At 38.2% G+C, this 11943-nt stretch overlaps 1 protein-coding gene across 4 annotated transcripts in view; it reads left to right on the top strand.

Moving 5' to 3' along the window:
• Nucleotides 1-11943, top strand: part of Echdc1 (ethylmalonyl-CoA decarboxylase 1) — a 50990-nt gene that overhangs the window by 21172 nt on the left and 17875 nt on the right. For all 4 annotated transcript variants that reach the window (XM_006227746.4, XM_006227747.5, NM_001007734.1 and 1 more), the window contains exon 2: nt 1409-1624. In XM_006227746.4, the coding sequence (XP_006227808.3) occupies nt 1409-1624 (216 nt within the window). The remainder of the gene's footprint in view (nt 1-1408; nt 1625-11943) is intronic.

Raw genomic sequence — 11943 nt, 5'->3', positions numbered from 1 at the left:
ATGGCAGCAAAACAGGTTGCTTTTGTTTTTTTGGACACCTTATTGGACTTGAAAACCAATTAGTTAACAGCTAGCCGAGGTGCACAGAGGATGATTATCAGTCAACTGTTTTGCAACAAGGTGAATTAGAAAAATGAACCCGATAGATGGTGAGTTGACCTTGTGGTAAGTCAGGGCCTTAATCCTACCAAATTGTTGTAAGAAAATTTTTGGAAATTCCTATTTGTCAGGCGCTATTCTCAGCACTTCGGATGCCTTCCACGCAAGGACGACTCGTCAAAAGGGGAAGTTACGGTAGTGTTTGATATGACCACAGCTATTGGTTGTGAATGTGGATTTTATGTAGTCTAGGGACTTCGAGAAGATGACTTGAAATTACTGTCTGAAAAAGGAAAACCTGTAACAACATATGTGCTGAAATTTGGGATGACAAAAATCAAGATTTGAGGAAATGAAAGTTGTTTTCTTAGGTGTATGTGGGGAGAGGTGTGGGTGGTGGAACTGGAAAAGGTAAAGTTAAGGGGTATAAAATTGAAAACTTGAGAAACAGGTTATATATTTCATTCTAAAGTACCTTCTGATTTTTCTTTGTTTATTTCCTTATACTAATTGCTTTACATATGGAATTACGTTAGTTTTCTAATACAATTTAAGTAAGGAGTTTTAGTGAAAGAACTAGCATGTAAGAATTGGAGAGGGAAACCTTTGGTCCCATATGGCCAGAGGTGCTTTTCAGTGGCCTGGCAGTGAGCATGTTCACTTGGAACGATCTATTTCCTACCACATGACACAATTTAGTGTTTCCCCTACTGCCTCCCAAACCAAGAAAGTTTTATAACATTGTAAGTCAGACAATTTTGTTGCCTTGTGTTCCCAGGAATAAAGCAAATATAAGCTGTTTATGTGTGTCTACTCTAAGATAGCACCATAATCTTAAACTATACTTATATTTTCAAATACATGAATTCACCAATGTGTAACATCTTATTATCTTAGCACCTTAGCCATCATGTATCTTTAAAAAAGGTTATTTTAACTATGTATATGGGGGTGTGGTGGGCAGGTTATATGCACAAGAATGGGAGGTCAGAAGAGGCCTGGGTCTCCTGGAGCTAGAGTTCTCAGCTGGAAACCAAACTCAGTGATACATTTTAACATTGAGCCAGCTCTCTAGCCTGGACCATTGTGTATTTTACTTTGTGCACTTAGAATTTGGATGAAAGTATGCACAACAAGCTTTGTTTTGTTTTTGATATTTTTGTTTGTTTTTTTTTAACTGGAGCTTACCTTCATTGACAAGGTTTTCACAGTTAATTAAAAGGCTTACTATTATATCCAATACAACAGTATAAAAATAAGAATGGGCCTCTTTTTATTGGGACAACTGTATACTTTTTTTGTTTTCTAGAAATGGCAAAAAGTCTCTTGGCTTCATCTCTGTCTGTAAGAACAAAAATCTTACAAACAGGAGTGTCACTTTATAATACGACTCATGGCTTCCATGAGGAAGAAGTGAAGAAGATACTGGAGCAGTTTCCTGGTGGATCCATTGACCTACAGAAGAAGCAGAATGGTATTGGCATTCTGACGCTTAACAACTCAAATAAAATGAATGCTTTCTCAGGTATGAGAGTTCTGCCTTCTCCAGACAGAGAATGATAGTAACTCATAGCCTGCTATCATGGTTTTTCTGATTTTGCCCTGGTAGAAAAAAAATGAAAGTCTTGGCATTCTTTGTAGAATATATGCACACAGATATCATTTTCTATAATATGAACCAGAAATATTTTCGTAATTATGCATATGTTAATTTATTTAAGTCATGAGTACAAATCCTGATAAAAATGGACACTGTTAACTCAATGTGTTTTTCCATTGGATTGTGTTAACTATATTAAACTTTGATATGTTTATTGTTAACTAATACTACTAAGAAGCAAGGAGGAAGACGTTTCAAAGATATTCTGTATGCTGTTATAAAGCATTGTTAGTTTTTACCCTTGTCTACTAATAGTTTTTAATTTCTAAGTTTTTTACTTGTTCCCCCCCTATATAGCCTGCCTTGTTCTCTTTCAAGTTCATGATCTCTTTTTCATTGTTTGTCTCTCTGCCTCTGTCTCCCCCCACCTCCCTTTCTCTGCTCAGCCTGTATAATGTTATTTGTCTGTATATGTTTTCAGAACTGACCACTTGGGTTTGGATAACTGAGCACTCTTTCTCCCCTGAGGAAGATTTTTCTCCCATTTCCAACACTTCTTAATTACCTGTAGCTCTTTGTATAGGGTTGAGTCCACATGGTCATGTCTGTTGATGTCATCCTTCTTCAAAACAAATTTATGCAGCCATGTTGGTGAGAAGTAGCTTCTGATATTTTTAGAAGACATAACCATAAAGCAAACTTCCCCTTCCTCTGGCTTTTAGATTCTCCCCCTCCCCTCTTCTACAGTGTTCCCTAAACTTTAGGTGCAGGAGTTGGTGTTGTAGGTATTTCAGTTGGAAGTGGGCTATACAACTCTGCATTTTGATTGGTTGTAGTTTTCAGCAACCCCTCTCTCTCAAATTGATAGAATTATTTTCTTTGATTATTATTGTTTTACACACACACACACACACACACACACATACACACACACACATACACACACACACACACACACACAGAGAGAGAGAGAGAGAGAGAGAGAGAGAGAGAGAGAGAGAGGTACAAATTGCTGAGTGTGTTTTGGTTGTTTGCATTTATATGGTTTCAGCACTAAACACCTTATATTGGGCTCACCCCAGAAGCTAATTCCTTCTCAGCAGTGATTAGTTGACTATATGTAGGAGTTTACATGTCTATTGATACTGACATTTTTCAGGTCTTTTTTATACAACCATTTCTAGGAAATAGTATATCACAGCAGCCATCCTGGTATGCTTTCCACCCCCTTACTTTGTGTCCGTTCAGGATGTTCAGGAGCTCTGTTGTAGATGTATCCACTGTAACTAAGCTCACTACAATCCATTGATCTCTGCACTGAATTTGTTCACTTGTGGTTTTCTGTAGTGGCCTCCATTGGCTGCAAAGAGACTTTTCTTTGGTTTTGTTTTGTTTTATGAGAGATAGTAGCTACATTTGTCTGTAGGAATAAGGATAAGCTTTAGAATGTAGTGAGGAGTTATTCTGCTCTAGCAAAGTAGTGATAGTAGATTTTTCTTCTAGGGTGCAGGACTTAGTTCACTACCACCAGGAAGATGGCTAAGTGTCTAGTACTAGGCATGGTTTCCTGTGTTGAGTGGACCTTCAGTTCAAGTAGGTAGTTTCTGACAAATGCCAGTATGTGAGTACTACTGTACTCTTAAGATTTCCTTGCCATGTCTGTCATTTGGTTCACAGATGTCACCTTTGAGTAGAACTATTGACTGCTTTCTTCCCTTAGCAGCTTTCATAGTGTTTTCTGGCATCATGGATGGTAGGCCACAGGTAGGAAGCTTTCATATTAGACCCAGCTCAAATACTCCCAAGTCCTGTGTCCAGTGTTTTCAGCATTAGGGATTTACATTCAACCTTTGAAAGACAAGCAAGGGCAGCACAAATATAGTCTGTGTTGTTTGGGGAATCACTTGGATGACATTGCCTCACCATTTAAAGATTTCTCAAGACTGGTGGTGGGCATTTTGTTAGTCTCTGATTCTTATGGGAAGCATTATCAGCCCAAGAGGCATTGTTTACTTTTTGTGTGTGTGTGTTTGTACATATCTCTCTCTCTCTGTGTGTGTGTGTGTGTGTGAATATGTGTGTATACACTTATATGTATTATGTATATTTTTCAGGTAAGTAAAAAAATAAGAACCTTGAGGTTTTCTCAAAACTTGGTATTGTTTGTCCCTCGTCCTTCCTTCCTTTGGTAGTGACCTCCCTCCACCCTCCCTAGTTCCGTCTTCTGTTTTCCACCCTGTATCATCTATATATTTTTTTTCTTTTTGGTTCTTTTTTCTTTCTTTTTTTTTTTTTTTCGGAGCTGGGGACCGAACTCAGGGCCTTGCCCTTCCTAGGCAAGCGCTCTACCACTGAGCTAAATCCCCAACCCTGAATCATCTATATCTTATTATTCTCCACTCAAGGCCTCCACGCCTCCCCATCCTTTTATACTTTCTGATTTCTGTGGTTTCTTCATGTTGTATACTCTCATTTGAAGATTTAGATCTAGAAACTGCAAATGAGAAATGACATGTGACATTTGTCTTTCTCAGTCTGGGAAGACTTAATATAATCATTTCTAAGTCTACCCAGTTACTTGCATGTTTCATGATTTTATTTATATTTATAACTGAATAGTATGGTATTATGCATACATATCACATTTTCATTCATCTGTTGAAGGACATTTAGCTTGCTTGTTTGTTTTTGTTTTGCTTTTCTTATTTCCTATCCATTGTGAGCTGGGTGGCAGTGTGTAGATTGCTGTCAATATTCAGGTGAGGGCAGGTGTAATATAAGACTGGAGTCTGTGATTGGGCAGTGAATAAAGGAAGGAGGTTGGGAGTTTTAGAGATGGGACAGACAGAACAGAAAGAGAGAAGATGGAGGAAGAAAGGATGAACCCAATCCATATGGCTTTTAATAGCCACAGGTAGCTGTGAATATTATAGAAGGGATGGATAATACAGGACAGTTTGTTCAAGCTAGCTGGGCAGTTATATCAGTATCAGTTGGCTCTGAGTTCCTTGTGTGGGCATTTTGTGGGTTGAGAATTTACTGATATAAATCTGACTGATACATTATAAGCCTCTAGAGTTTTGATGTACTGGATTACGGGATGTGTGACAGCTAGCCACAGGGGGCAGATAACTAGGAATATGAGCAGATTTTGACAAGCGAATCATGTTTGAGCGGACACTGAATGGGGGCCGTGGGGGCAGGGCGACCACTAGCTGTTGCCTAGCCAGTGATAGCATGGCAAGCATCGGTTGTTTTTTTAATTTTACACGCAATAGCAGTGTACATGGCTGAGCACATATCTGGATTAGAATGTAGAGTTCTTTGGGCATATATCGAGAAGTGCTATAGCTGAGTCACAGTAGATTCATTTAGTTTTTGAGTATTGTCCATACTGATTTCCTGAGGGGTTGTGCCAGTTTGTCTTTTTACTTTTAGCCTTTGAATTGTTAGGCTCGGGAGTATTTTAAGACATTTTATGGATTTATACATAATTCAATCAATTATAGACTATGAGTTTCTAGCCCTGGGCCTTTATGGAAAGGCCACTTTCATTCTGTTTAGGGAATTCAGACTTCTTTGTTTATGGCAATGCTGGCCAGCACAAATAGAAAGCCAGACACAATGAGATACATGTATGGAGCTCCCTGCACCCAAATCCTATAGGGGAAAAAGCTGGACCCTCAGAAGTGCAGACAATCCCGAGAACTCAGAGGAGACAACTACTTTCTGCCCACATTCCTGACCCAAGAGGAAACTGCCTACTTTCATCTGTGCCCACTGGGAATAGGGACCTAGGAACACTTGGGCAGGACCCTTCGGGTTTCTGCCCACACACCTGAGAGCAGAGGTAAGACCAACTCTTCTGCGCTAAGCAACCCACCTGCAGTCTGCAGGACACACAAACTGAGGAGCAGCTCTCTGTTCCCAGATCCAGCTGACAGAAAACAGGTCTACAGGAGTGCTGACATTCAAGCTTACAGGATGCTAAAGCTACTGTCAGAGACAGCAGACAAGCTAACACTAGAGACAACCTGATGGCCAGAAGCAAGCACAGGAACCTAAGCAACAGAAACCAAGACTACTTGGCATCATCAGAGCCCAGTTCTCCCACCAAAGCAAATAATGGGTATCCAAACACACTGGAAAAGCAAGATTTGTTTTTAAAAATCACATCTTATGATGATGATAGAGGACTTTAAGAAGGACATACATACTCTATTAGAGAAATACAGGAAAACACAAGTAAACAAGTAGAAGTCCTTAAGGAGGAAACATAAAAATCCCTTAAAGAATTTCAGAAAAACACAACCAAACAGGTGAAAGAATTGAATAAAACCATCCAGGATTTAAAAATGGAAATAGAAACAATAAAGAAAGCACAAAGGGAGACAACTCTGGAAATAGAAAACCTAGGGAAGAGGTCAGGAGTTGTAGATGTAAGCATCACCAACAGAATATAAGAGATAGGAGAGAGAATCTCAGGGGCAGAAGATACCATAAAAAAACATTGAGTCAACAGTCAAAGATAATGTAAAATGCAAAAACCTCCTAGCCCAAAACATCCAGGAAATCTAGGACACAATGAGAGGATCAAACCTAAGAATAATTGGTATAGAAGAGAGTGAGGACTCCCAACTTAAAGGGCCAATAAATATCTTTAACAAAATTTTAGAAGAAAACTTCCCTAACCTAAAGAAAGAGATGCCCATAAACATACAAGAAGCCTACAGATCTCCAAATAGATTGAACCAGAAAAGAAATTGTTCCTGTCACATAATAGTCAAAACACCAAATGCACACACACACACACACACACACACACACACACACACACACACACACAGAGAGAGAGAGAGAGAGAGAGAGAGAGAGAGAGAGAGAGAGAGAGAGAGAGAGAATTTTAAATGCAGTAAGGGAAAAAGGTTAAGTAACATATAAGGCAGACCTATCAAAATTACACCAGATTTCTCACTAGAGACTGACAGGCAGAAGATCCTGGGCAGATGTCATACAGACCCTAAGAGAACACAAATGCCAGCCCAAGCTACTATATCCAGCAAAACCATAGATGGAGAAACCAAAATATTCCTTGATAAAACCAAAATTACACAAGATCTTTCTACAAATCCAGCCCTACAAAGAATGATAAATGGAAAACTCTAACACCCTAGAGGGAAATTACACCCTAGAAAAAGCAAGAAAGTAATCTTGCAACGAAACCAATAGAAGAGAGAAACAAACATAATTCCACATCTAAATATGAAAATAATAGGAAGCAACAATCACTGTTTCTTAATATCTCTCAACACCAATGGACTCAATTCCCCAAGAAAATGACATAGACCAACAGACTGGATATGTAGAGAGGACCCAGCATTTTGCTGCATACAGGAAACACCCCTCAGAGACAAAGACAGACACTACCTTAGAGTAAAAGGCTGGAAAATAACATTGCAAGCAAATGGTTCGAAGAAAACAGCTGGAGTAGCCATTCTAATATCGAATAAAATCTACTTTCAAGCAAGTTATCAAAAAAGTTAAGGAAGGACACTTCATATTCATCAAAGGAAAATTCCACCGAGATGAACTCTCAAACCTGAATATCTAAACTCCAAATGCAAGGGCACCTACATTCATAAAAGAAACCTTACTAAAGCTCAAATCACACATTGCACTTCACACAATAATAGTAGGAGATTTCAACACCCCATTCTCATCAATGGACAGATCATAGAAACAGAAATTAAACAGAGACAGAGAAATTAACAAGTTATGAAAGAAATGGATTTAACAGATATTTATAGAACATTTCATCCTAAAACAAAAGAATATACTTTCTTCTCAACACCTCATGGTACCTTCTTCAATATTGACCATATAATCGGTCACAAAACAGGCCTCAACAGATACAAGATGATTGAAATAATCCCATGTGTCCTATCAGATCACCACAGAGTAAGGATGGTCTTCAATAACACAAAAAAACCACAGAAAGCCCACATACAAATGGAAGCTGAACAGCACTCTACTCAATGATAACTTGGTGAAGGAAGAAATAAAGAAATTGAAGGCTTTTTAGAATTTAATGAAAAAGAAAGCACAACATACCCAAACTTATGGGATACAGTGAAAGCACCGCTAAGAGGAAAGCTCATAGCTCTGAGTGCCTCCAAGAAGAAACTAGAGAGATCATACATTAACAGCACACCTAAAAGCTCTAGGACAAAAAGACACAAAGATACCCAGGAGGAGTAGAAGGCAGGAAATATTCAAACTCTGGCCTGAAATCAACCAAGTAGAAACAAAAAGGACTTTACAAAGAATCAACAAAACCAGGAGCTGGTTTTTGAGAAAATCAACAAGATAGATAAACCCTTAGCCATGCTACCAAAGGGCACAGAGAGTGTATACAAATTAACAAAATCAGAAATAAAAAAGGGAGACATAACAACAGAATCTGAAGAAATTAAAAAAAATCATCAGATCCTACTACAAAACCTATACTTAACAAAAATGGAAAAATCTGTAGGAAATGGACAGTCTTCTAGACAAATACCAGGCACCAAAGTTAAATCAGGATCAGTTGAACCATCTAAACAATCCCAAAACTCCTAAAGAAATAGAAGTAGTTATTAAAAGCGTCCCAACCAAAAAGAGCCCAGGACCAGATGGGTTTAGTGCAGAATTCTATCAGAACTTCATAGAAGCCCTCATACCAATATTGTCCATACCATTCCACAAAATAGAAACAGGTGGAGCACTACCCAATTTCTTCTATGAATCCACAATTATGCTTATATCTGAACCACACAAAGATACAACAAAGAAAAAGAACTTCAGACCAATTTCCCTTATGACTATTGACACCAAAATACTCAATAAAATTCTTGCACACCAAATCTAAGAACACATCAAAAACGATCATCCATCATGATCAAGTAGGCTTCATCCCAGGGATGCAGGGATGGTTCAATATATGGAAATCCATCAACATAATCCACTATATGAACAAACTCAAAGATAAAAACCACATAATCATTTCATTAGATGCTGAGAAAGCATTTGACAAAATTCAACACCCCTTCATGATAAAAGTCCTGAAAAGATCAGGAATTCAAGGCCCATACCTAAACATAGTAAAAGCAATATACAGCAAATCAGTAGCTAACATCAAATTAAATGGAGAGAAACTTAAAGCAGTCCCACTAAAATCAGTGACTAGGCAAGGCTGCCCACTCTCTCCCTACTTACACAATATAGTGGGCCTAGTTGAAGTCCTAGTCAGAGCAGTCAGATGAAAGGAGGTCCAAGAGATACAAATGGGAAGGGAAGAAGTCAAAATATCACTATTTGCAGATGATATGATAGTATAGTTCTTTTACCCCAAAAGTTCTACCAGAGAAGTACTAAACCTGATAAACAACTTCAGCAAAGTGGTTGGGTATAAAATTAACTCAAACAAATCAGTAGCTTTCCTCTACTCAAAGGATAAACAGGCTGAGAAAGAAATTAGGGAAACGACACCCTTCACAATAGTTCCAAATAATATAAAATATCTTGATATGACTTTAACCAAGCAAGTGAAAGATCTATATGACAAGAACTTCAAGTCTCTGAAGAAAGAAATTAAAGAAGATCTCAGAAGATGGAAAGACCTCCCATGCTCATGGATTGGCAGGATTAATATGGTAAAAATGCCCATTTCGCCAAAAGCAATCTACAGATTAATGCAATCCACATCAAAATCCTAGCTCAGTTCTTCATAGAGTAATTTGCAAAGTCACTTGGAATAACAAAAAAACCCAGGATAGTGAAAACTATCCTCAACAATAAAAGAACTTCTGGGGGCATCACCATCCCTGACCTCAAGCAGTATTACAGAGCAAAAGTGATCAAAACTGTATGGTATTGGTACAGAGACAGGCAGATATATCAGTGGAATAGAATTGAAGACCCAGAAATGAACCCACATACCTATGGTCACTTGATCTTTGATAAAGGAGCTAAAACCATCCAATGGAAAAGAAGATAGCATTTTCAATAAATGGTGCTGGTTCAACTGGAGGTCAGCATGTAGAAGAATGCAAATGGACACATTCTTATCTCCCTATACAAAGCTTAAGTCCAAGTGGATCAAAGGCCTCCACATCAAACCTGATAAACTCAAACTAATAGAAGAAAAAGTGGGGAAGAGTCTCAAACACATGGGCACTGGAGAAAATTTCCTGAACAAAACGCCAATGGTTTATGCTCTAAGATCAAGAATTGACAAATGGGACCTCATAAAACTGCAAAGCTTCTATAAGGCAAAGGACACTGTTGTTAGGACAAAACAGCAACCAACAGATTGGGAAAAGATCTTTACCAATCCTACATCTGATAGAGGGCTAACATCCAAACTATCCAAAGAACTCAAGAAGTTAGACTGCAGAGAGCCAACTAACCTTATTAAAAATGGGGTACAGAGCTAAACAAAGAATTCTCAGCTGAGGAAAGTCGAATCATGGCACACCCACTCCAGTAGAGTCTGTGTGACATAAAGTTCTTGTGCTTCGTTTCTATCCAGAACAGAGGCATGTGCCTAGAATGGCTTGGCCTCCTGGAGGTCCTGGCAGTCACCCTACAAATAGATGATGACTAGGGTCTATGCTTGCGGTGGAGGTACCTTCTGTGTTTTAGCCTTGGTGATCTTAGCAATTTTAAGCCTGTCAACAATATCTGATTTTAAAAATAAAGCAGTGTGGGAAGATGGTCATGTACCTTTAGATGTATCAGAAATTGAAAATTAAGAGACGGAAACGTCTCACATCACCATGATCCTGATAAACTCAACGGCTGTGATGAATTCAACTGCTGTACCCATTAGTTCCCAGCAAATAGGAGAGAAATTAATTGCAGCTATTAAGAATATGACTGTTCCAGAAAAGTCTTTTCCCCCTTTTGAAAAACTTTTGTTTAGCATGATTCAAAACAGTAATGATTCTTTTAGAAAGATCATAGACAAGTTCCAACAAGTTGAACAAACTTATCAAGAGTTAACTATGGTTACAAAAGTTTCCTTACTATTCTGAGGGGCCATAAATATAGAGTTTAAACTTTATTTTGACAAAGATAAATGATGAATACATGCCTGGTGCCCACAAATCTGGCAGTATAACTGCAGTTTTTTAAACTATTGTTTGCAGTTGAGAACTGTTTCCTAGACTGTATGTTTAGCTTTCCTCTTTGCTAGGGACATTGGTGGGGTAATGAATAAGAGCTGGCTGACTGCCAATTATGATGTACCTGTTTTAACTGCTTAAATATGTGCCAAAAAGTAAAGTTTTTCCAACAGCACACACCTCGAGTTTGTGTCTGTCTGTTGTGCCGAATCTGTTCTCTACCTGAAATCCAAGCCTTGGTCCCTCTGCTGACACACTCCCCTGGGTGGTCTGCGACAGAATCATACTGAGAAGTACCTAAAGAAATGTTTAACATCCTTAGTCTTGAGGGAAATGCAAATCAAAACAACCCTGAAATTTCACCTCATACCAGTCAGAAGGGCTAAGATCAAAATTTCAGGTGACAACAGATGCTGGCAAGGATGTGGAGAAAGAGGAATATTCTTCCATTGTTGGTGGGATTGCAAACCGTTACAACCACTCTGTAAATCAATTTTGAGGTTCATCGAAAAATTGGAAATTGCACTACCATTTGCACTACCTGTGGACCTAGCTATACCTCTCTTGGGCATATACCCAAAAGATCTCCAACATACAACAGAGACACTTGTTCCACTATGTTCATAGCAGCCTTACTTATAAATAATAGCCAGAAGCTGGAAAAAACCCAGATGCCCTTCAACAGAGAAGTGAATACAGAAAAAAAAAGCTATCATTTAGATAGCAGAACCAAATAGGTAAAATTAATAATATAATCCATTTAACTTTTTTATTTAAAGTATTTTCACTGAAGTAATGAAATAAGAAATTTCATGTGAGATACTTTCCTTTCTCTTTTCATAGTATGTCTTTGAACTCTGCTATTACATTTAGAACATATATCTGGTGACCACATACATTTCAAATCTTCAAAATTTGCATGTAATTAATTGTAGTCAGTCCACATATTCAGTAATGTATGGGGAATATTAATTTGATGCATAATGGATGCTTTTAAGTAGTGATGTTTTGTTGTTAACATGTGTGGGGAGATGAACACCCAGTGCCTCGCTTAGATATCATCAAAGCAGATACTCTAAG

The sequence above is a fragment of the Rattus norvegicus genome, chromosome 1, assembly GCF_036323735.1.
Source record: "Rattus norvegicus strain BN/NHsdMcwi chromosome 1, GRCr8, whole genome shotgun sequence".
Taxonomy (NCBI): Eukaryota; Metazoa; Chordata; class Mammalia; order Rodentia; family Muridae; genus Rattus; species Rattus norvegicus.
This window is presented reverse-complemented; position numbering and strand designations above follow the sequence as displayed.